Below are 25832 nucleotides of genomic sequence, written 5' to 3'. Positions count from 1 at the left end.
TGATGCCTAATTAACCTATACCAAAACCCAACTTTTAGCTGTGGTTTTTTTTTTTCCTTTGTTGTTTTTTTCTTTTTCATTCATTTCTACACTATAATTTCACTCCTTCTATTTGATTTGCTTTTAGTTTTTATTTTTTCTAATTTTTTAAGCAAGAATCTTCAATCATCAATGTTAAACCCTTCTCCTTTCCTAGTCTATGAAGCTAAAAGTTCTACAAGGACTGCTTAGATGTATTTAATAAGTTTTATGATGTTTTCGTTATCATTCAGTTTGAAATCTTTACTAATTTCCCTCCTGATTTCTTCATTGACCCATAAACTTTTTGAAGTATGTTGCTTAATTATCAAGTATGGGACTTGTCTATGTATCATTTTGTTGTTTGATTTCTAATTTAGTTCCTTTGTGACCAGCGAATATATTGTACATGATTTCAATCCTTTCAGAATTTTAGATTTGTTTTATAGCTCAGAATATGTCTGTCTCAGTGAATACTTCATGTGTACTTGAAAAAAACATGTGTATTGTTCAGTTATGGGATCTAAGTGTTAATTGATCCAAGATGTTTGAAAAATCTCCTGTATCCTCACTAATTTTCTACATAGTGGTTATTCTATCAATTGCTGACAGAGGGGTTTTTAAACCTCCAACTATGATTTTGGACTAGCGTTTATTTGCCTTAATCCTGACAATTTTCACCTGATGAATTTTGAAACTCTGTTGTTAAGTGCGTTGATATTAGGGCTGCTTATATCCCAGCTTAATAACTATGAGTGGTAGTTTTTTATCTTTTGTGATTCTTTTCTTTTGAAGTCTACTTTGTTTGACTTTAATCTAGCCACATCAGCTTTCTTATGCTTACATTTTTTCATTGTAAATGTGTTTTCCATTTTTTAACATTCACCCTATATGTACCTTTCTATTTAAAATGCATCATAACACACACTTAAGTACTGTCTTTTTTAAAAAATTCAGTCTCCCATCTTTGACTTTTAACTGGAGTGTTTGAACCATTTACATTTAGTATAACTGTTCCTGTACTTGAACTTCTCTCTCTGATCCTAGTGTTTGCTTTCTGTTTCCTCCTTTACTTGTTCCTCTTTTTTCTTTTCTGTACTTTCTGGACTGAGTATTTTTAGTATGCCATTTTATATCTTTATTGTCCCTTAAACTACACTTGGTGTTTTTATTCTACTGGCTGCTCATGGTAGTATTTCTCAAACATTAATATACGTCAGAATCGCATGAAGGGTTACATAAAACACAGATTTCTAGGTCCCACTCCAAAACTTCTGAACTAGCAGGTCTAAAATTGGTTTTATGGATTTTAATTTCTGATAAATTATTAGGTAATGTTGATGCTGCTTGCCCAGGGCAAGAAAATCATTGCTTGAGGGATTACAAGATGTACTCTTAGCTTATCATTGTCTACCCTGCATAATTTATGCCATTTCAAGTAGAATGTAAGAAACTTAAAGCTGTAAAATTTCATTTATATCTTTTCCTATACTTTGTGCTATGCTTTTAGATATTTTACTTCTATACATTTTATAAATCCCATAATACACATTTACTTTGTTTTAAACAGTCATTTGACTTTCAAATTTAAGAAAAGAAAGAAAATTTCTCTAAAATTTAGCTGTGTGTCATTTCTAGTTCTTTTCTGTACATCCAGATTTCAGATTTCTAATGTCATTTCCCTTTAGCATATAACTTTCTTTTTTGTTTCTTATAATGTGATTCTATTATCAGCCAATTCTCTTAACTTTAGTTTATCCAAAAATGTTTTTATTTTACCTTCATTTTGAGGAATGTTTTTACTGGTGCTGCTGAATTTAAAAATAATTGTATGTTGTTATCTGGCCTTGATTGTTATAAAGAATCAGTTTTTACTCTTTCCTTTATTCTCCTTTACATACTATAATTGTTTGTTTGTTTTGCCTTGTTCTGGCTGCTTTTTAAATTTTTAAATATTTGTTTTTCACCAATTTAACTATGTTGTATCTTAGTGGTTTTCTTTGTATTTATCTCTTGGGGCATTTGCTAAAATTGTTTTAGTCAATTTGGAAATTTCTGTATATTATTTTCTGACCTATTCTCTCCATTCTTTCTGGGACTCCTACTACAAGTATGTTAAATTACTTAATGCTACTGCATAGGCCACAAGTACCTTGTTCTTTTTTATTTTTTAATTCTTTTTTCTTTGTGCTTTAATTTTTATGATTCTATTTATATTTCTTTAATTTCACTGATTTTTGTGTCCACTATACTGTTAATTTCAGCCCAAAACGTTTTGTCCTCAATAATGTATTTTACAGTTCTTTGATTTCAATTTGTTTTTATAGGTTCCAAATCTCTTCTGAGAGTTTCCATTTCTTTCTTTTCTTTTTTTCATATTTTCTTGTGTTGTCTACAATACCAATTTAAAAATCCTTACCTGCTAGTATCACACTCTGGATCATCTGTGAGTCTGTTTCTACTGACTCAGTTTTCTTTTGACTCTGGTTTGTATTTTTCTAGTAATTATTATTGTATTCTAGACATTCTGGAGACTCCAGGTTCTGTTATATTTCTCTGAAGAATATTGAGTTTTATTCTAGTAGTCAAATTACTGACAGATCATTTTGAACTTACAGGGCCTTTGCTGTATGCTTTTTTGGGGATGATCTGTTTTTGTTATACCTTTTAACCCTAAAACTAATGCCTTAATCCTGGGATACATTATTTCCTCCTAAGGCAGGGACCTTCTAAAATTTCAATGGAAAGCTTAAGGAAATGGAAAGGTTGAATCCTTCTGATTTAGCGAGATTCAAACTCTTTCTCCTTGTGATTGATAGCTAAAATACCCCGCTCAGCTGTTTCAGGCATTAAATGCTGGCAAGCAGATTGTTCACCACTGAGCCCTTGTCCATTTTTAGCTGTTCCTAAAGTCCAGTGGCACCCCACTCCAGCACTCTTGCTGGAAAATCCCACGGACGGAGGAGCCTGGTGGGCAGTAGTCCATGTGGTCGCGAAGAGTCAGACATGACTGAGCGACTTCACTTTCACTTTTCACTTTCATGCATTGGAGAAGGAAATGGCAACCCACTCCAGAGTTCTTGCCTGGAGAATCCCAGGGATGGGGGAGCCTGGTGGGCTGCCGTCTAGGGGTCGCACAGAGTCGGACACGACTGAAGCGACTTAGCAGCAAAGTCCCAAAGGGTCTTCTCTGGTGACTCAGCAGTGAAGAGTCTGCCTGTAATTCAGAAGACGCAGGAGATGCGGGTTTGATCCCTGGGTCAGGAAGATCCCTGGAGGAGGAAATGGCAACGCACTCCAGTATTCTTGCCTTGGAAATCCCATGGACAGAGGAGCCTGGCGGGTTACAGTCCATGGGGTTGCAAAGAGTCAGACATGACTGAAGCAACTGAGCAAGCATGCACGCATTTACAACGTCCCAAAGCCTATTCTCTGACTTCTCTGGCAATTAGGACTTAGGGTTTTGCTTGGTTTCCATTTAGCCTCCCTGAAGGACATGAGTCCGAGACCCTAAAGAAGAAAATCCACTCAAACATGAGTCAGTCTATGGTGTTCTCTTTGTTCTACAGTCTTCTTCCAGTTTCTGCTTGCTTTTGGTTCTCCACTGTGCCTTCACATCTTTTTTCTCCTCTTTTGTGGATAGTTATAATTGTCCTCTATAGGAGGTTTATCTGATTCAGGTTATTCTACTACTAAAACTGAAATTCTTCCCCTAATGGACATATAACACATAATGGACACTAACATTTTTTATCCATGAGATTATTCCTGCAGCTGTATATTCTGACTAAAATAGAGCTATTAACTTGCATAGGGGCCATCTCAGAGAACCTTCAGTTTTAAGTAGTAGTGTCTGCTACTACCGTTCTACCTCCTTAAGACATAACCTTCAGATTAACGTTTCTAAAATACAGCTCTGGACTTCACATCCTGTAAGCAAGAATCTCATCACCTGCTGAATAAAAGGAGTTTCTCAAGCTGTCATTCAAAGCCTCCACTGTCTGGCCTATGTTAACATTGTAGTAGAAAATTACTTACCTTCGAAAGCCTGGGTTATGACTTATTCTGCAGTAGCAATTTTTATACCAGGAGAGCACAGTGTTTTTTAAAAGACATGATTAAAAGTTTTTTAAGTCTTCTAAGTGCATTCTCTTATTTTCATTGTGGTTTTTTGGTTGTTTATTTTTTCAGTATAGATTAATGGATGGGGCACATATTGCCTATTTGTGTAGGTGTGATTCAAATCTTTCATGTTTACAGATTTAAAAATATAAATGACAGATAAAACTAGTGTGACATCCCCACAGCTGGCCATTAAACTCTCCCATCGTGTTTGGATGGGAGATGAATTGGTGATTGTGACCAGTTTCAGACCAGTCAGTAGAAACCAGATGCAATAATTCAGTGTATGTGGAAGGACTTATTTTTGCAGCTCTTACAGTAACATGAATTTTTTTAAAGTGTTCATTAAAAAGAAATCCCCATAGTACAGTCCTAACTATTACAAGTCTGTTTTTGAACACCCAGAAAGAGAAGTTTTCAAGTGTGTATGCATTGGGACAGTGGCCATTTCCTATGCATTATTGTATGCTTCCAGCTAAGAGACTTTGTCATATTTTATCATGGATTTTCAGAAATAGAAGGAACCATAGACCACCCCAGCCCCTTATGCAAATATTTTATGGCCTTGCACACACAATAGGTTCCCAATAAATAATTGTTGAATTGAAACCAAAGTTACATTTAGTTATTTCTTTGGATGTTGAAGTTTACTCAATTCAGTGTACATTAGCAATGAAATTTCTGAATTTGTCTTTAATTTCACACCATGAAAAAAGGCATGTATGCTGATTGCCAGTGGAAATACTGGGTGATAAAGTAAAATATGCCTCATTCAAATAATGTTCCTTTGCTTATTCTTTTCAAAGAGCTTTCAGCGTCCTGTTGGACCACCAGTAAATTATATTTCAAAATCGACATTTAGAAAAGACTTTACCCTTGGGACACAGCAGCGTTGTCCGAATTCTGCTTCCAGTTCCACCTTTTGGGGAGGTCACCTGATCAGCTCTAGTATGAGTTTTCTTCTTGTGAACAATAGTAGTAATAACTGCCTCGCCTATGTCGTAGGGTTGTTGTACAACAGATAAAATGGTGCTATAATAGGCCTTAAAGTTTTATTTTTTTGGTAACGTCTTAAGATATTGTGCAGCACTGTGAAATGTCATATTAATTGGTTCTAGTCTTTCCTGTGGGTATTGATTGCCTTTGTGTAATTATCTACACCTACGTATAGTGACTAAGAGCCTTTCATTTTTTTAAGAAGTCATTAGATTATTGTAATGATGGAGTTTCATTTCTTCCCTTTGATAGATTTCCCTATTCTATTACTGTTCTTTTATTGTGATCATCATTACTAAAATTTACCATAATGTTACTGAGAATGAGCCCTGGATTATTTTGATACCGTTAGCAATACACAATATATCTATTGAGTAGTTCCTGTAATTTACTTAGTAGTTATCAGCCAAGGGAGTGTAATGGTACTGGGTTGAAGGGGGTTCTAGGAGCCTGTTTCCTGCTTTACAGTCATCGGTGAGACTCCGTTTGCTTAGTCTGCGTGTTTTCAGAGCCCCACACCTCTTCCCTTTCCAGTCTCCGTATGATCTCATCCAGTCTCATGGCTTAAAATAATGACCACAAGCTGATTACATCTCCAGTCCAGACCTCTGCTGAGCTCCAGCTCTCTCTATCTAACTGTCGCCCTACCCCGCCCCATCCTTCCACTGACATACCTCTCAGGTGTCTCAAGCTTAGCATGTCCAAGGCCAAGCCAGAGTAATCCCCCCCAAGCCATGGCTCTTAACTGTCTGCCTCATTTTAATTTACAGCAGTTCCATTCTTCTAATTGTTCAGCCCAAGAATCTTAATGCTTCTTTGGACCCCCTTGTTCTCAGATCTCTCAGCAGATTCTAGCAGCTCTGCCTTCAGAGTGTGTCTTGGACCTGACCACTTCTCATCACTACTCCCCCATCATCTTCCCCTGAAATACAGGGACAGCCTGCTACCCAGTCCCTCTGATGCTGTCGTCAGTCCATTTCAGTTGGTTCCTTACACAGTGGCCAGAACAATCCTATTACACATGAATCACACCAACTCATTTCTCATCTCAGAGCCCTCGAAACCAGTCTTTTCTCGTCTCACTGAGTCGACGTCTTGAACATGGTTTATAAGGCCTTACATGGTCTGACTGAGGTTAGCTCTTTTTCCTCACCCCTTGTAATGTTCACTGATTCTTTCCACCTTTTATACTTGGCTGTTCCTTAAACATGCCAGGTGTCCTCCCACCCCTGTCAACCCTCGTTTGCTTTTCCCTCTGCCCTACTGTATTTTCTCCCCAAGATGTCCACACAGTAACACCTTCCTTTTCTTCAGACCTTTATATTAAAGTTGCTCTCCAATGGGGTTCCGCCTTCATTCTTTCTAAAATGTCAACACCCTCCTCACCTCCGTCACGTTCTATGCCCTTGCCTTCATTTTTCTCCTGAGCACCTATTCCTGTCCAGCAGTTGACCATTGTACCTAATTACTTTGTCTGTTGACTGTCTTTCCCTCATTAAAAGGTCCCAAGAGTGGAGACTTTTGTCTGTCTTTTTCATTGCTGTCTCTAATGGAGCTGATCTCTAGTGGAGGTTCAGTAAATATTGTATATTAAGTTGGAGATGTAAATGAATAATAGAGCTAGGGTACAGTTTAGCATTTTGCCAGTAGATGCCACTTTCCAAGCATATTCCACATCTGAATTATTTTGGTGCCAGTTTGACTTGCAAAATGGAATTGTTCTACATCTCTAGTTAAATGATTTGAAAGTCTTCCCATTGAAATGACATGTGTAAATGGGAGCAGGCAAAGAAGCTTAAAGAGCAGCAGCAGCTGGGAGTTTGGGATGAGCAGATGTAAACTAGTGTATGTAGGAAGGATGAACAACAAGGTCTACTGCATAGCGCAGAGAACTGTATTCAGTATACGGTGATAAACCATAATGGAAAAGATTGTGAAAAGAATGTATATAGATTTATAGCTGAATCACTTTGCTGTACACTTAAAACTAACACAACATTGTAAATTAACTATGCTTCAATAAAGTACACTTTTTAAAAAAGCTGAAGCAAGGCCTTTGTTTAGTTTGGTGCTGGGTGATGTCTAGATGAAATGTGCACCGTCTCCTGAAAGGGTGCATGCCAATAAATTCAAACAGTGAGGAGTGCAGCTCTATTTCTTTGGAAACCTGTTGGAAGTAAACATGGTTTTAAGCTTATCATCTGCAACCTAAAGTCTCAACTGTATTCAGCTGACCGTTCCTGTGCCTATAGTATTCGCAGATCATGTTTCTCTTCTACTTTTTTGACAAAGAGATTTTAAGGCAGGAAAGAGCATGTTTCATTATCTGATTATAGTAGTCTTTATTTTAACAATTATTCTTTATTATTTTATTCAGGGCAACACAACTATTTGTGTGCGGGAAGAAATGACTGCATAATTGATAAGATTCGGCGGAAGAATTGTCCTGCCTGCAGACTTCAGAAGTGTCTTCAAGCTGGAATGAATTTAGGAGGTAAGGTCTGTGGGTATTAGTTTAATAAGAACTGTTAATATGTAATGTAGCACTGCTAGACTCTGTGTATTCCCAAAATTGAAGGTGCAGCTAACATGAAGCAAAGATTTTTAAAAATCTAGTAAGTTCTATATTCATGCTAAAACATTTTAGGACAAAAGTATTTCTTAGAAGCTGTTAAAAACAAGTATGTTATGTGGCTATGGTCATAGTGAAGTTTTCAACTCTTGAGTTTGTTAAGGTTTCAAGAACTGGGTGCATAAACAAAACCAAAACAAAAATGAATGACATTTTGTATAAAACTGTAGCTAATAGTTTTTATTACCATGTCTGTTTAGAAATAAGACCTATTTGTGCTGACATTAGCCAGATAGGAATATATTGCTAACTCTAGGAGTAAATGTAGTAAAGGAAGACCTGTATGAAAAAAAATGTTTTTAATGTTAACAGAAGTTCACCAAAAGAGTGGGGGAGGTAAAGACTTCTAACACAGAAGTATACAATGTCCATGAATGGGAAGATTCAACATCCTGATGGTATCAGTTTTCTCTAAGTTAATTTATGAATATAATATAAGTCTAACAAAAATACCTCTTGGCGATTCTAGATTCTTAAAGAACAGCCAGCAGAATTCTGGAAATGGAGTATATAATGAGGACAACTAGCTCTGCCACATAGTAAAGCATATGATAGCTACAGTAATTAAAATGGTCTATGTATTTGTTTATTGGTTGTCAGATCAGCAGAAAGTCAAGAAATGAATTCAAATAATGTAAGAAGTTTGTTTATAATAAAGTTGGCATTTCAGATCAGTTGGGAAAAGATAGATTAGTTGATAGGAATTATTGTGACAACTAGGAAACAAGAAAATTAAATCCGAATTCTTAACAATCCTCCAAGATAAATTCTGCTCTTTCAAAGATTTAAACTTTGAAATATAACACAGAAGGACTAAAGGATTTTTTTTAATATTATTCAAGTGGAATATTATTTTATACTTTTTGAGTATGAAATAAACCCAGAAGCTATAAGAGAAAAGAATTGAGAAAATAAACCCTACTTACAAATCAAATATCACCATAAAGACAAATAAAAAAAACTGGGGGAAAATATTTGCGGCTTATAGACAAATGGTTTATTTCTCATGTAGATAAAGCACTTCTGTAATTCCATAAGATAAAGAAACCAACTCATTAGAAAAATGAGAATGAGCAGAATAAGAATATGAATAAAATATTCATAGGTAAAAGAATAATAAAAGAAATGCAGTTGGTTCTTGAAACACATGAAGAGATTTTCAATCTAAACCCAGTAAGAGAAATATTAAATTTAAAATGTGAGATATAATTTTTTACAAATGGCAAAGAGAAAACATTTTTCTAATATATTGTTTGAGTGAAGTGAAAATAAATGTTAATCTCACGCATTTTAGGTGGAAGTAGAAATTTACATAACCCCTGTGGAGAGCAGTTTAGCTATTTCAATTAAATGTTAAAAGGCACATACCCTTTGACTCATCAATTCCACTTTTAGGAATTTATCCTAAGTATGTTCTGGCAAAGTAAGAAGTGATATATGCATAATATGTCCAGTGTAGCCTTGTTAAATATCAGACATACACTATTTATCTGTTCAAAGTTGATTAAATAAATTGCAGAATACTCTTCAGACACTAATAAGAATAAAGGGAGCTCTATATGGACTGATTATCAAAAATAACTCTTTAGTGAAAAAATCAGTTTGCAAAATAGTATGATTTGTATATTACATGTTGTATATCTGCTTTCAAAAAAAAGAATGTATATATTGTGTAACACATTTCTGGAATGATATACAAGAAGAAAGAAATGGTGGCTAGCTTAATAGAAAGGAGCAGGTAGCTGGGAGGCAAGGATAGGAAGGAAAATAATTGTCACTGTCTATTCTTCTGCGCCTTTGAGTTTTGTATTGGATTAATGTGTCTATTGTGTACTCCAGTTACCTACTTAAAAAAAGTAACCCAAAAAAGAAGCACATGTTTTAGATTCCATAAGTATGCATTAGTATATGATATTCATTTTTCTCCTTCTGACTTCTCTCTATATGACAGACTCTGGGTCCATCCACATCACAACAAATGACCCAATTTCATTCCTTTATGTGGCTGAGTAATATCCTACTGTATGTATATACCACGTCTTTTTTATCCATTCATCTGTTGATGGACATTTAGCTTGCTTCCATGTCCTTTAATAGTGCTGCAGTGAACGTCAGGGTACATATGTCTTTTTGGGACAGATGAACCTATTTGCAGGGCAGAAATAGAGATGCAGACATGAATAACAGATGTGTGGACACAGGGGAAAGGGGAGGGTGGGACAAATTGGGAGATTAGGATTGACATATATACATGATCTCCATATAGTCAAGGCTATGGTCTTCCCAGTGGTCATGTATGGTTCTGAGAGCTGGACCACAAAGAAGGCAGAGCGCCATAGAATTGATGCTTTCAGACTGTGGTGTTGGAGAAGACTCCTGAGAGTCCCTTGGACAGCAGGGAGATCCAACCAGTCGATCTTAAAAGAAATCAACCCTGAATACTCATTGGCGAGATTGATGCTGAAGCTGAAGCTCCAGTATTTTGGTCACCTGATGCAAACAGCTGACTCATTGGAAAAGTCCCAGATGCTGTGAAAGATTGAGGGCAGGAGAAGAAGAGGGCATCAGAGGATGAGATGGCTGGATGGCATCACCGATGCAATGAACATGAACTTGGGCACACTTTGGGAGATGGTGAGAGGCAGGGCAGCCTGACGTGCTATAGTCCATGGGGTTGCAAAGAGTCAGACACAACGGGGAGACTGAACAACAACAATAGCACATGCACTGTTGTGTGGGAACATGCCCTATAGCACAGGAAGCTCAACTCAGTGCTCTGTGATGACACAGATGGGTAGGATGGCGAGGTTGGTGGACGGGAGGCTCAGGAGAGAGGGGATATGTGGATACATATAGCTGATTCACTCCATTGTATAGCAGATATTAACACAACTTTGTACAGCAGTTATATTCCAATAATTAAAAAGACAAAGAGACCTCATTCTTTACTGTGATGAATGAACCAACTGGCTGACTAGTTAGGCCTGGGGAGGAACACGGCTGCACGTAGAGCAGAGCAACCCTTGGGAATCAAGAGGAGGATGAGCTGCGGCCAGTCAGAACTGCTTCTGTGAGAGCCTCCTGGGTGTCCTGACCTCAGCCAGAGCAGCCCACGCTGGTCCAGAGGGCAGGCTCTGGAGCCACGCTGCCTGGTGAGACCCCTTGATCTGCCACTTCCTGGCCTGTAACCTCAAAGGAAGGCTGCCACCTTTCCGTGCCCCTGTTTCCTTCAGCTCACCCTGATCAGCATCCCTACCTCCCAGGCTGTCGTGAGAAGTAGATGAGTCAGTGTAGAGTGACCTCTCAGTACATGTTGCTGGAGTGATCACTCACTGCACATCCCATAGCACTTTCACGCATGATCTGAGGGACATGCCTGCCCGATGTGTCTGTGATGTCCGGGCAAATTAAGAAACTTGCCCCAAGACGCCACAGCCAGTGAAATGATTAAGCTACATCTTGGGTCTCCGGACTCCTGGTCTGGAGTGTCTACTCTCTTGTCTAATATCCCAGTCAATGCAGATGTGGTGAGAAAGATCACCTTGTGAAGCCGATGAGTGAGAATCTGGCAAGATATCAGTAATTTAAAATCTAAATGGCTTACTTCACTGGGAGAAGGCGAGGGTGGGATGTTTCAAGAGAACAGCATCGAAACATGTATATTATCTGTGGTGAATCAGATCACCAGCCCAGGTGGGATGCATGAGACAAATGCTCGGGCCTGGTGCACTGGGAGGACCCAGAGGGGTCGGGTGGAGAGGGAGGTGGGAGGGGGGATCGGGATGGGGAATACTTGTAAATCCATGGCTGATTCATGTCAATGTATGACAAAACCCACTACAATATTGTAAAGTAATTAGCCTCCAACTAATAAAAATAAAAGGAAAAAAAAAATAAAATAAAATCTAAATGGCACCAGGGTATAGCTGTGGGTCACAAAATGAACTCGAAGTCAGTTTTTGTAAAAATCTGCCATCTCAGTTTAAGTGCACACTCTGCTAAAGTATGTGTATCCTTGTGTAGTTTTTGTACAACTATATAAATCTTATATACTTACATATTCTATATGTGTATGCATATGGGGCTTCCCAGGTGGCGCTAGAGGTAAAGAACCTTCCTGTTAATGCAGGAGACATAAGAGATGCAGGTTCAATCCCTGGGTTGGGAAGATCCCCTGGAGAAGGCCTGGCAACCCTCTCCAGTATTCTTGTCTGGAGAATCCCATGGACAGAGGAGCCTGGCAGTCTGTGTAGTCCATAGGGTTGCAAAGAGAGTCAGACACAACTGAAGTGACTTAGCATGCGCTGCACACACACACACACACACACACACACACACACGTACACAGCTTAGTATAAATACTGTATAATCACACTTTATAAAGTACCATTACTGGGACTTCCTTGAAGGTCCAGTGGTTAAAACTTTGCCTTCCAGAGCTGGGTGTATAGGTTAGATCCCTGGTGGGGGAGCTAAGATCCTATATGCCTCGGGGCCATAAAACAAAATTATAAAACTGAAGCACTACTGTAACAACTTCAATAAAGACTTTAAAAATGGTCCACATCAAAAAAATCTTTTAAAAAATACCATTGCCATTGGTTACTATAAAATGCTATAAAATAGCGATACTTATAATCCTTATCTTATAGGGCTGTGTAGCCCATGATTAACTGAGTCCATACATTACATCTAGAACAGTTTCTTAGTCTCTGCTCTGTTGACACTGGGGCTAGATAGATCTTTGTTGGGCTTCCCTGATACCTCAGCTGGTAAAGAATCTGCCTGCAATGAAGAAGACGCCATGGTTTGATCCCTGGGTTGGAAAGACCCCCTAGAGAAGGGATAGGCTACCCACTCCAGTATTCTTGGGCTTCCCTGGTGGCTCAGATGGTAAAGAATTCACTTTCAATGCAGGAGACCTGAGTTCAATCCCTGGGTTGGGAAGATCCCCCGGAGGAGGGAATGGCAGCCTCCTCCAGTATTCTTACCTGGAGAATCCCCATGGACAGAGGAGCCTAGCAGGCTACAGTCCATGGGGTTGCAAAGAGTTGGACACGACTGAGTGACTTGGCACAGCACATCACAGATCTTTGTTGTGGGGCCCATCTGTGTGCTGTAGGATGCTTATCGGTATCCGTCATCACTACCTATCAGATGCCAGCCTAGCTGTCCCCGTGCCCTCACTGTGACAACCATAAATATTTCCAAACTTTGCTAAATATCCCCTGGGTGGCGTTGAAACCCAGTGGTTTTCCAGTAATAGTAAATAATTGTGAGCTGCTTAACTGTGAGGTATTTTCTGCTAGAATATATATTCCATCAGAGGGAGACTTTTGGTCTGTTTTGTCCACTGCTTTATCACCAGTGACTAAAGCAGTGCCTGGCACAAAGTCGGTGTTCAGTAGTTGTTTGCTGAGTGAGTGCATGATTAACTGGCATTTTTAAGGGTTCTGTGTTGTGAGCATTCTCCTAAGCCCTTTATATGTGTCAAACCTCACATAGCATTATGGAATCATACTGTTAATCTGCCTATTTTATTTTATTTTTAAATTGATTTTCATTGGAGTATGGTTGCTTTCCAATGTCATGCTAGTTTTTACAGTACAGCAGAATGAACCAGCCGTATATACACATACAGCCCCTCCCTTTTGGACTTCCTAAGGAGTGAGTTCGTGGAGGCCCACGGAAGCTGAGAGCTGGCCCAAGGCCCCAGTGCCAGGTAGTGGCAGCGCCAGAACTGAAATCTCTGTTCCTGGCACAAAAGCTCATACCCAGCATCACTCTTCTGTGTGACATGGGCCCCTGTTTATAGGCTGACATTTAAAAATAGCCCTGCTTATCTCTCAACGGCAGCTGTGGCACCAGGCCTCTTACTTGAGTCTGTGACGGGCTCTAGGTGAGGCTTGGCACAGTACACAATTCAGGTTCACCCAACTTGTTGTTGGTTTCTGTATATGTGCAGGAGAGGTTCTATGGACTTCGGTAAAACATTTTCCTAGAGAAAAAGCTTACCTTGAATCCTGAGGTCATTGAAAGTCGTAAGTCGAAAATAGAGTGGAAATTAATATTCATAAGAGTAGTACTTTCTTTAGGTTCAAGTTATAATATAACTCCTTCTGGCTCCTGGGTTAAATAATTAACTTTTACTAATTATCCAGTTGACGTAACATACATTGTCATTTTTATTTTATTACTTATTTAGAAGCCTTGCTTTCTGTTTCAGTGTGGGCAAAAAGAAATGCGAACAATTTTATTATTTTAAAGGAGATAATGCTATAAAGTAGTATTAAATAGATAAAATAGATTAAAAAGTTTAATAGGTAATAAAATAGATTTTAAAAGTTTAATCTTTTAGTATGAAGCGGTTTTTAAAATGAAATATGTGAATTAAATAAAAACCTATTATACATGTTCCAGTCTCACCCCTGTTTTCCTAGCAGAGCAGGCCTGCCGGGTCTCTCTTTATTCACCCTTCTTTCCTGTTACCTCTCTTGGGAGATAAGGCAGATGCAACCTCATATGAAACTTGGAAGACATTTTCTTTAGTGGATGATTGTGACCCCAGGAACAAAGTTAGTCATTCCCCTTCTAAAGATGGGGCTTCCCTGGTGGCTCAGATGGTAAAGAATTTGCTTGCAATACAGGAGACCGGGGTTCTATCCCTGGGTCAGAAAGATCCCCTGGGGGAGGCCTGGCTACCCACTCCAGTATTCTTGGAGTATCCAGAATTCCATGGACAGAGGAGGCTGGTGGGCTACAGTCCATGGTGTCGCAAAGAGTCGGACATGACTGAGCTACTAACACTTTCTAACACACTTCTAAAGACACTGATAGTTCAAAATACTTCAGAATTTCTTTTTCCTGTATCCTATCAGCTGGTTAGCTTGTAATCCTAACCATGTCCCCAAACAGCCTCTCTGTTAGAAAGAGAAGGAAGGAGGAAGAATGAGGAGGTTTATATTTATCGGAAACCAAAGCCATTAAATGTGCCTCTTCCCCTTTCTCTGGATCCACTTCCTTCCTCTTATTACAAGCTCTGTCCCTTTTCTTTAAAAATCCTGCTGATGTTTACGCTGCCTGCAAAGGAGAATAGAAGAAAATGTAAGAATATTAACAGAGAAATGGAAAGAAAAAGAACAGGTTTTCTGCCCCCAGGCTGGGCCACACACTCTTCTTTAGTCCCTAAGAGTAGATCTCAAAAAGGTGAGGTTCTGGTTCCATGAGAATTTACTGTTTTGCATAGCCTCCTCCTGAGAAATCCATCACTTTGCTTTTACTGCTAGTGATCTAAAGAGGATGATTTATGTGTGTGTTTTCGAGCTGCCCCTAAAATATATAAAGCACGGCATTAAGGCTCCGTGACCCTCAGACCAGGAATGAGTCCTTTGGGTGTTTCTAACTTGACTGCACTTGGCTGTAGAAGATAGACGGGATCTTGGAGGTTTTCCTCTCCCAGTCCTCAACTCACAGATAAGGAACTTGGAATCCAAGATGATATCATTAGTGACTTGAGAAATGCAACCTAAGGATTCTAATGCAGTTGTCTTTCCTCTTTTTCAAGTCACCACCCTGATTCATTTTTCATCATCTATGCTAAAGCCCGGTTTCATATTCCTTTAATGAAGACTCTAAAATATTCAAATATTGCTTCCTGGAGCTTTGAGAATGTAAATTTCACAGATCACAGGATAGTCCCATTTCTGTTTTCAATTTACTTGCAAGGCTACCTGCATCCATCATTTTACTTGGTTGAGCAGGAGCCTTTAAAGGGATGCTGTCTCAGTTCCACCTTTTTGTCTTGGAATGGAGCATGTCACGTGAAAAGAGAAAAGACCCTGACACTGCGAGCAATACAAACAGCTGTTCTCATGGTTGCTTTTTTGAAGGCTGGTGAGAAAGGAAGGGAGACATGAGGTTAATTCTGGAAACTATTCAAAGAAACAGATACTCTTATATTCCTGATGAGAATGGAACCACAGAGAGGAAAATATTTAAATTAAAATCCATCCACATAATGCAATATTAATCAGGCAATAAAATTATGGTTATGAAAATTCATAACAAAATAGAATACTTTCTGCACAAAAGTAATAATGAAAAATGAGTATGCAAAATGATTTAGGTTCCTATTATGTGATTAACAGCTCTATAGGAAAAGATTTGCATGAGTCAGGAGACTAGGAGGAAATGGAAGGATACGAAAAGCGCTTATGTTTATGAAGTAAAGTGACAGATAAGGTTTTTCTTGTCTCTTTTCTAGTTTATCAACCCTGATGAACATATTCTGCGATAAAATGTTTTAAAAATAGCTTTCACAATTTGAACTAGAAAGAAGGGAAACAAGATTAATTGTGCTACTGAGCAGAAGAGGTAGAGAATTCGACATACAGAGTGACTATCAGGAAGGAGGTAAAAAGGAGAGAGGAAAAAAAAATACCTAGAGACATCAGTAAGTCTTCCGCTGGGAAATGCTTTGAAAACTGAAAGGGAAAAGTGAGTGAAAAACAAGAGTCCCAGAGACCAAAGAATGACAGATCCGTGACTGACACGGGAAGTCCTGAGAGAGAGAGATCTTTTTACTTGAGGAAAATTGGCTCTATCTGCCAGCAGCTTGCTCCAGCTAGCTCATCTGGTCACCTGCAAAATTCACACACAGTGCAGGTCTGGGGAGAGAAATCACAGGATCAATGCCAGTGAGAGAGAAGGTTTAATATCTGAAATCCAATAAGAAAAACAATTTTTGTATCTTTAAGGGTCTCCTGAGGCCGGATAGGCAGTAGTCTGTAGAAGTTTAGAAAGCCCAAGTGTACCGAGTTTTATGAAGAAATACCACTCCTTAGGTTTTTTTTCCCTTTCCGTTCCTCTTGCTTGTAAACAGTAAGAATTTCAGTGGGACTTTTCAGCAGAAAAGGGGAGAGGAAAATGACACATTTCTATAAATCAGTGAAAGTATGGTTTCTGAACCTTCATATATGAGTTAAACCTTACTCATTGTCATAGTAATACAACTTGAATTAAACAACTGGTATTTTTACCTTGTGAAATTTCCATAGGAGAGTTTAGGATCAGTTCTGAAACAGGCAGCATTTCAAGATTTACTCTATTTCAAGTCTAAGGCATTTTTTTTTCTTGTAGGTTTTTAACTGATGTGGTTACAATTTGTAACCAATATGTACATTTAATTTTTATTAGTTCCCTTCAAAACTCTAATTAAATTGGAATCTGAAAAAGAATAGACTTATGTATATTTGTATAACTAAATCACTTTGCTGTATACTTGAAACTAGCACAACATTGTAAATTCAATATAAAATAAAAATTTTTTTAGAAAGGAAGAAAAACATCAAAGCTATGCAAAGGGGGGGAAATTGATGTCTTATTTTGTGACTGATAGTGTCTTAAAACAGAAGCAATTCAGACATTCAGTGTAAATGCTCATCCCTCCCAAGAATATATATACTTATAGGTGCTCACTTGAGCCTTGTTGAGCTTACCCAAGAAGGTTGCTTATCTTGGGTCTTTTTAAATATTAAATCCATGGATGGGGGAAACCTTCCACTGGGTCTCCATGTGTGCTCAATGGCTTCCGTCATGTCTGACTCGCTTGAGATCCCATAGACTGTAGCCCGCTGTCCATGGGATTCTCCAGGCAAGAATACTGGAGTGGGTCGCCTTGTCCTTCTCCAGGGGATCTTCCACCCCAGGAGCTGAACCCTCGTCTCTTGTGTCTCCTGCATTGGCAGGAGGGTTCTTTACCGTTAGTACCACTTGGGAAGCCCAGATGCCCATTTTTGCTTTCATTTCCTTTTTCACTTGCAGTCCATCCTGGTAGGTCGTCATCCCAGTCATACTTAATGGGCCAGTGGGCCTGAGAGCTTAACCTGTCTACCTTTGGGGCCCAGGGTATCTTACGTTTGTGGTTTCAACAGGTCTAAGTCAGAACGCCTTCTGAGAAGCGTCTCAGATATGCAGGTCTCTTTAAGCTGGTCTACAGCAGTCCTGCACTCACCCACACTCACCCATGTTTTCTGTAATACAGTTGTTTTCCTAACTCTCTGGTAAAATAGTGGAGATTTTGTTTTCTTTTTGTTGTATTCAGGGTGTTTTATATTATTGCTATACTCTTTCGAGTTACCTCAGATGATGGAGTTTTATTATAAAAATATTGCTGGTTTCACGTTTAGTCTTTGGGAAATATGGGGATGTCATTTAGGAGACAATAGGTTTCCAGTTTTTAGAACTTTTTCTTTTCAATTGTTTTCCTGTTTTACCAGCTTCTTTCTGCCATGCTCTCTCCTCCATCCCTTGTTTGCTTTTTTTATTTCACTACCCCTGTTTCTACTTACCACCTTCTCTCTCTGTCAGCTTCATTGTCACCTGAGTATATTGTACTCAAAATTCCCTAAAGAAGGCCCGGCCAGCGGGTTGGTCTCCATGCAGAACAGAGCTTCTCACCGGGTTGAGATGAAGACAAGGAGCGGCCTTTGACCCTGCTGCCGCACCTTACCCAGCCTGGCATGGCCAGTTACAGGTCGCTTGGGTCCAAAGCCTGACAAACTGTGACAAGGAGCCTTTTGATCCCATTTTTCAAAAAGGAAAGTAAGTGTAGCTAGCGATCCGAGTACTATGGAAGCAATACAGACTCCCAGCCGTTACAGTGATCTCTGCATTGTGGAGCATCTCTCAAACCATAGCACTTTTTCCAACACCCTGAATTTATTCTGAGCTATCTATATGTTTAGAAATAAAAAGTGTCCATTTTTAGAAAATAGATGGACAAAACGAAATAATAGCTTTCTATGCTTCTTGGAACAGAACTGCTAGTGCTTTATTTTGGAGTTTAAGACTTCTTTGAAAACACACAAACCAAGACATAACACAAAAAGCATAAATATAACAAATCTTAACTATTTTAAATCATTCAGTGTGTAAGATGGGTATTGTCTTAGAGAATACATCTCTAAATCTGAACTATTCTCTGCCCCTAAATGCCAGACTCTAGAATATCAGGTGAGCTCTGGGCTCATAGGAGAGTAGGGGTGGAGGTAATTTGGAAAGAGGGACAATCCACTTAAAACCAAGGATCATAGGTTGTCTGCACTCAGTCATCTTAGAAAGAACTGAACTATCATGCTAGGTAAAGTCCCACCTATTCTGTAGGTATCATCTACCTCACAGACTGATTTCTCAAAGTTGCAATCATTGATTTCATTTACTTTCAATTTACAGGTATGCACATTAAGGAATATAACTTAGTCTTTTTTCTTTCATTGAAAAAATCTTAAGAGACCAGTGATTTGCAACCTGTTCACTCTTGATAAATATCCTCTTCTCCCCTCTTCACCTGTTTATATTCCAGTAAAGTCTCTGTTCTTACCTCTAAGATATACAGAAAGCCATTCAACTGCTTAATATGTAACTATTAGAAAACAATCCTTCATATCTTGTGATAAACCATAATGGAAAAGAACATGAAAAAGAATGTATATATGTGTGTATAACTGAATCACTCTGCTATCCAGCAGAAATTAACACAACATTGTCAATCAACTATACTTCAATAAATTAAAAAACAGAAAACAGCCCCTCAGTCTTCAGGAATAAGTAAGTATGATGTTTAATATCATAGATGATGATTTTTCTGGGACAGATAGCATACCTTTTAACAGCTAATGCAGTTCTAACAGATTTTGAAAATATTTTTATTGATGTATCAAATCATAAAATACATAGTCATTACAGTGATTAATCAAGGATAGTGAAAGTTCTTTGTATTAAATTTGGGGAATGAAGGTGGAAGAAGAGCCAAGACTTGCTAATTAAAAAATAATGTTTTACATTTTGATGAAGAGGCTCTTAAAGCCTGAACTAGCAGAGCTAATAAAAAGTTTCTTCTGAATGTGCTGCTTCATTATTTTGAAAAGGAGATCTGTCAACAACAATGTAAAGCCAGTTTCTGAGTTAGATCATGAAAACAAGAAACTCCCAAATGTAATTGTTCTGTATTCCTCCTTCAAGGCTTTTATACGATATTTGTTTTGAGAGCATAATGATGTAAAGTACGTTTAATAGTGATGAAGAAAAGCAGTTACTCTGCTATCACTTATTTTTTAAATTTATTTTTTAATTTTTATAATTTATTTAATTTAATTCATTTATTTATTTATTTAACTTATTTTTAAAATTTTTTAAATTTATTTATTTTTTAATTTATTTATTAATTATTTTTTGTATTAAAATTAATTTAGCCTGTATAGGAGGGGATCGTAGTAGTCAAAAAGTGTACCTCTGGGACTTCCCCGGCTCCAGTGGTTAAGGCTCTGCACTCCCAAAGCATGGGGCACAGGTTCGATCCCTGCTCAGGGAACTAAGATCCCACATGCTACACAGCCAAAACAAAGTGCATCTCTGATGAATCCATCTGTTGATTCTTCATCCAGCAAATATCCATTGCATGCCTCTTAAATTCCACATGTTCCCCGTGATGTTGCCAGTGCAGCCTGGCGAAGGCAGACACCCACCTTTATGGGCCAGATAAGCATTAGAAATGTACAGCACTGTACTTAGGAGCACCCTCTGTGTTGATGATAACCCGCATCAGATCTTTCTCCTCACTGTAGAGTAGTGTCAACCTCCTGACCTCTCTCTGTCACTTAAAGTAGTAGCATGTCAGGATGTCTTTCTCTGACTCTGTCCCTCAACATTTGGAGTGGAGGGCGTTTATCCTGGTTGCATGCTTTGTGCAATAAAATGATCAAATGGTCTTTTGGCACGAACTGACACTTGTGTGGGACGTCATCTGAAAAGGAGCAGTTCTGCATCGTGAAATCAGAAGACCCACGCTTCTCCCTACCTGAAGACCACCTCCATTCTGACCTCAGCATCCATCCATAGACAGCATTCTTCATTTGATGTTGGTGCTCTGAACTAGGACTATGAAAATCAACCCTTCCCATTCTTACCAAAAATTGAATACAACTTGACTAGAAGTTTCTGGCCATCTTAGAGATTTTTAGGGCTTACCCGGTAGCTCCAGTGGTAAAGAATCAGCCTGCAGGAGACGCAAGAGATGCAGGTTTGATCCGTGAGCCTGGAAGAGCCCCTGGAGAATGGACTGGCACCCCACTCCAGTATTCTTGCCTGGAGAATCCTATGGACGGGGCAGCATAGCAGGCTACAGTCCGTGGGGTCACAAAGAGTCAGACATGACTGAGCACACAAACCCACAGGGATTTTTAAATCATTTCCAGCCTGGGGATGAGTGAGGCAGTTCTGATTGGTGTCTTTGGAACGTGTGCCGTGTCCATCTTTTTTATCTCTTGTAACAGACACTTAAGAAACACCTGTGAAGATAGGCTGTGCCTCTTGGGGGCCATTTGGTACCAGCCGACCTCCTGACATCTCCTTTCAGTTCTTGACCCGCCCCAACACCTCTCTGTCCCCCTGGAAACTCTTCAGAACTCACTTCAGCACCACCAGAGAAACTGGGAGACACCTTGATGAGCAATTTTATCAAATTTTTATAATTGAAGATTTCTTTCAACATACAGTTTTCTTAGTCTATCAATCTTCAGACCAAGCCGTTCTTCATTCTAAAATTAGGCTAATTCACCAATGAAACTTCCAACAGTTACATCTTCATTTGCCATGTAAGTGACAGGAGTTTCATGTTAATTACTTAGAAATATTTGCATATGTTAATTAGCTCAGTTTTTACATTTTTAAAGCCAAAACTTAAATCCCGTAAAGTAAAAACAGTTTTACATTTGTAAATACTCATACTTTTAAATAAAGTTGAGTCAGGGTACAAATTTGAGGCCAATTTCTAAAGGTTACTTGTAATAATGATGGGAATTAGGAGGACTGTACAGTCAGCTGTCTTGTGTGGCTGCTGTTCTCAGTTCTCGATGCCTCTCCAACTCATCTTCAAGTCTTTGTTTTATTTTTTTAAATTTATTTTATTGAAGTATCTACAATGTTGTGTTTCTGCTGTATAGCAAAGTGATTCAGTTATATGCATATGTACATTCTTTTTCATATTCTTTTTCATTATGGTTTGTCACAGGATATTGAATATACTTTTAGTGTGTGTGTGTGCACTCAGTCACATCCGACTCTTTGTGACCCTATGGGCTGTAACCTGCCAGACTCCTCTGTCCATGGGATTCTCCAGGCGAGAATACTGGGGTGGGTTGCCATGTCCTTCTCCAGGGATCTTCCAGACCCAGGGATCGAACCTGTGTCCCTCGCGTCTCCTGCATTGGCAGGCAGCTTCTTTACCTGGGAAGCTAAGGTGGCACTAGTGGTAAAGAACCCAGCTACCAATGCAGGAGACATAAGAGATATGGGTTCAGTCCCTGGATCGGGAAGGTCCCCTGTAGGAGGGCATGACAGCCCACTCCAGTACTCTTGCCTGGAGAATCCCATGGACAGAGGAGCCTGGAGGGCTACAGTCCATGAGTCGCAATGAGCTGGACGGGACTGGAGTGACTGAGTGCGCAGCACACACAGTGAACATAGTCCCCTGCGGTCCAGGACCATGTTGTTTTTCTGTTCTGTGTATAATAGTTTGCCTCTGTTAACCCCAAAGGCTTGAGCCTTCCCTCCCCAACCACCGCCTGCCCCTTGGCAACCAAAGTCTATTTTCTATGTCTATGAGTCTGTTTCTGTTTTATAGATAAGTTCATGTGTGCCATATGTTAGATTCCATATATAAGTGATATCGTAATGTATTTGTCTCTTTCTGACTGACTTCACTTAGTATGATAATCTTTAGGTCTACCCATGTTGCTACAAGTGGCATTATGTCACTCTCTTTGTGGCAGAGGAATATTCCATTGCATATATATGTCTGTGTGTTTGTGTACCACATCTTCATCCATTCGTATGTCAGGCATTTAGGTTGCTTCCATGTCTTAGCTACTGTAAACAGTGCTTATATGAACATAAATGTGCATGCATTTTTTAATTATAGTTTGGGTTTAGATAGAACCAATCCCAGGAATAGGATTGCTGGATCATTTGGCAACTGTTTTTAATTTTTTGAGAAAACTCCATACTCTTTCCATGGTGGATGCACCAATTTACAGTCCCCCCAGCAGTGTAAGAGGGTTGCCCTTTTTTCTGCACCCTCTCTAGCATGTCAAGTCTTCGTGGTAAACCTACTCGCCCATGCCGTGTGCCTGGAGACTCTCATGCAGTAAATCTAGATGGAGCACAGGAAGCCTCTTTCCTTTATAAAACTCTAGACATTGTACATCATCTCACCAGAGCTGAGAACGACTATTCAAGAGCTTGCTGTAACATTGGGAGCATTTTTCTTAGGATAAGAACACCCTTTCATTGGTTTCATTTTTTTTAAGCCCTTTAATGTTTTTCCCTATTTAATGTCATTTCTATTTTTCTCAAGTAAATCACTCACTGGCATCTGGTAAATATTTCTTCATCAGGAGAAGGCCCCTAAAAGTATTTTAAGTTAGTATTTTCTTGCCAAAAAAAAAAACTTACAAAGGACCATGTTAGCTTTTAGTCCACTAACTTTACTAGTTTTATGCCTTAGCAAGCAGTAACTTTAAACATAATTGATAAGCTGCACATTTAAGTGCTACACATCCCTGGGGCAGATTGTTCAGAACTCAAAGATGAAGGGAGGTTCCTCGTCCCCAGAGAGTTGTGTGTGACCCTGTCGACTGCAGCTCACCAGGCTCCTCTGTCCATGGAATTCTCCAGGCAGGAATACTGAAGCGGGATGCCATTTCCTGTTCCAGCAGATCTTCCCAAGCCAGGGACTGAACCCTCATCTCTTGTGTCTCCCGCATAGGCAGGCAGATTCTTTACCATTAGCCCCACCTGGGAAGCTCTCCCCCCACCACCCCCAGAGAGAAAGGTGCGGAAACAATGACTCTGACTTTCCATACTGGGGAGACAACAGTGAGGTGAGAAAGAGAAGGTGGGAATAACCCCAAGAAGGAAATGGAGGGGGAAAGAGGGGTCCCTGGTGAGGTTTATGATTTGTTACAAGAAACAAATTTAGAAATGCCACCCTAAAAAAAAATTTTAAAAATAAAAAAGAAATGCCACCCTGTGTCACCACACTTCTGCTCACGTGCTCCCACCTGGACACACCCTCGACGTGTGCAGACATCTGTATCCACTGTGGAGATGCAGGAGAGGAGAGAAGGAAGCTGGGCTTGCAGCTCACCGCCCACATTCATAGTTCTCAGGCCCCACCATGGGGTCCTCTCTCACGCCTGTGGACAGTGGGTTAGAAGGAAACCCCTGTGTATCTGGTGTCCTCTCAGCCCTCTGGAGAGTCTCTGCAGGGTGTTTGGTCTTCACAGTAGGTAACCTCTTGACCCACGTCCCTGTCTTTACTCGGTAGAGTTGGTTTGGGCCACATCATTAAACTTTCTCAGATAATATTAGTGGTGACACTATTGTTGGCTTTCCAGCTGTTTTGTGGTTACAGAAATATTCTTATCAGGCTCTAAACATGATATAAAAGACTTTATTGCAGTAGTCTGGAATTGAAAACAGGTTCAAAATAAAAGTTAAAAGAGCTTAGCTTTACTTGATTCATTTACTCTAAGGCTCACTAACTGCTCTGTTCCCAAACAGGCTTTCTTTTGCGGTAGGTCGATTTTTCTCAATATATTTGACTTATGTAAAAAGAAAGAAATCTAAATCTCCTAAGGCTATTTGAAATTCAGAAGGAACGAGATCCCGTGACTCATCATAAAGCAGTGTACGCAATGCTGACTTGCCTCAACGCCACCCCCCGCCCCCCACACACACACATCCCTCTCTGCTTTTGCCTGCCCCCTGCTCTTTGGAAGGGTCTGAGCCACTCCTGGGCATCGTCCTATGTGACTCATCCTGCCGCCTGCTCTGCTGTGCCAACCCCATGGCCAGCGACTTCCCCAGCCTGACTCCTCTTTCTGGTTCAGTGCTGTGGACAGTTTCTGCCAACTAACTCCCTCTTGGTGGTCTGAGTGACACAGCTCCCTTTTTCAGGCCCGACAAAGCCCTCTCTTCTGCACCAAACGTAGGAAGGCTAAGAGGGAAGCATCTATAACTGTAAGGAAGAACCTTACAGTTCTGAAGGCCAGAGGTCCAAAATGGATCTCATGGAGTTAAAAATCAATGTGTCAGCAGCCAGTGTTCCTTGGTCGAGGTTCAAGGGGAGAATTCATGTCCTTGCCTCTTCCAGCTTCTGGAGGCTGCCCACATTCCTGGGCTCCTGGCCCCCTTCCATCTTCAAAGCTGTACTATGTACGTTCTACCTCTGCTTCCGTTGTCACATCTTCTTCTCTGCCTGTCCTTCCTCCATCTCTCACTTATGAGGACCCTTATGATTATATTCGGCCCATGTCAACAATTCAGAATAATTACTTTATCTTAAAATCCTTAGTTTAGTTAAGCCTGCAGGGTCCTTTTGACTGTAAGGTAACATATTCACAGGTTCTGGGGATGAGGAGGTGAACATCTTTGGGAGACCATTATTTTGCCCATCACCTATGTTCTGGTCTGTATCCAACAAAACTCTGGCATTTTTTATTTTTACTGAAGCATATTTGACTTACAATATTATGTTTCAAGTGTACAGCAGAGAGATTCGGATATGTGTACTCTTTTCCAAATTCTAACCATTACAGGTAAGATATGCACTGCAAGATGCTGAATATAGTTCCCTGTGTGGCACAGTCAATCTTTGTTGTTTGTCTGTTTTGTATATAGTTGTGCGTATCAGTCAATCCCATCCTCCTAGTTTATTCCTCCCGCTGCCCATATCTCTTTGGTAACCAGACGTTTGTTTTCTATCTTTGTGAGTCTGTTTCTGTTTTGCATATACATTTGTTTATATAGTTTTTAGATTCCACATCATAAGTAACACCATATAATGTTTGTCTTTCCCTGTCTGACTTCACTCAGTATGATGATCTCTGGGTCTCCCCATGTTGCTGAAAACGGTGTTATTTCATTCTTTTTTATGGCTCAGTAATACCCCATGGCATGCATGCACCACGTCTTCTCTGTCCATTGATCTGTCTGTGGAAACTTA

General features: G+C 39.6%; 1 protein-coding gene across 1 annotated transcript in view; it reads left to right on the top strand.

Moving 5' to 3' along the window:
• The window catches only part of NR3C2 (nuclear receptor subfamily 3 group C member 2), a 415953-nt gene that overhangs the window by 273265 nt on the left and 116856 nt on the right, over nt 1-25832 (top strand). Inside the window, exon 4 of the mRNA XM_065904635.1 lies at nt 7514-7630. Within this exon, the coding sequence (XP_065760707.1) occupies nt 7514-7630 (117 nt within the window). The remainder of the gene's footprint in view (nt 1-7513; nt 7631-25832) is intronic.

Source organism: Muntiacus reevesi, chromosome 13 (assembly GCF_963930625.1).
Source record: "Muntiacus reevesi chromosome 13, mMunRee1.1, whole genome shotgun sequence".
NCBI classification, from domain to species: Eukaryota; Metazoa; Chordata; class Mammalia; order Artiodactyla; family Cervidae; genus Muntiacus; species Muntiacus reevesi.
This window is presented reverse-complemented; position numbering and strand designations above follow the sequence as displayed.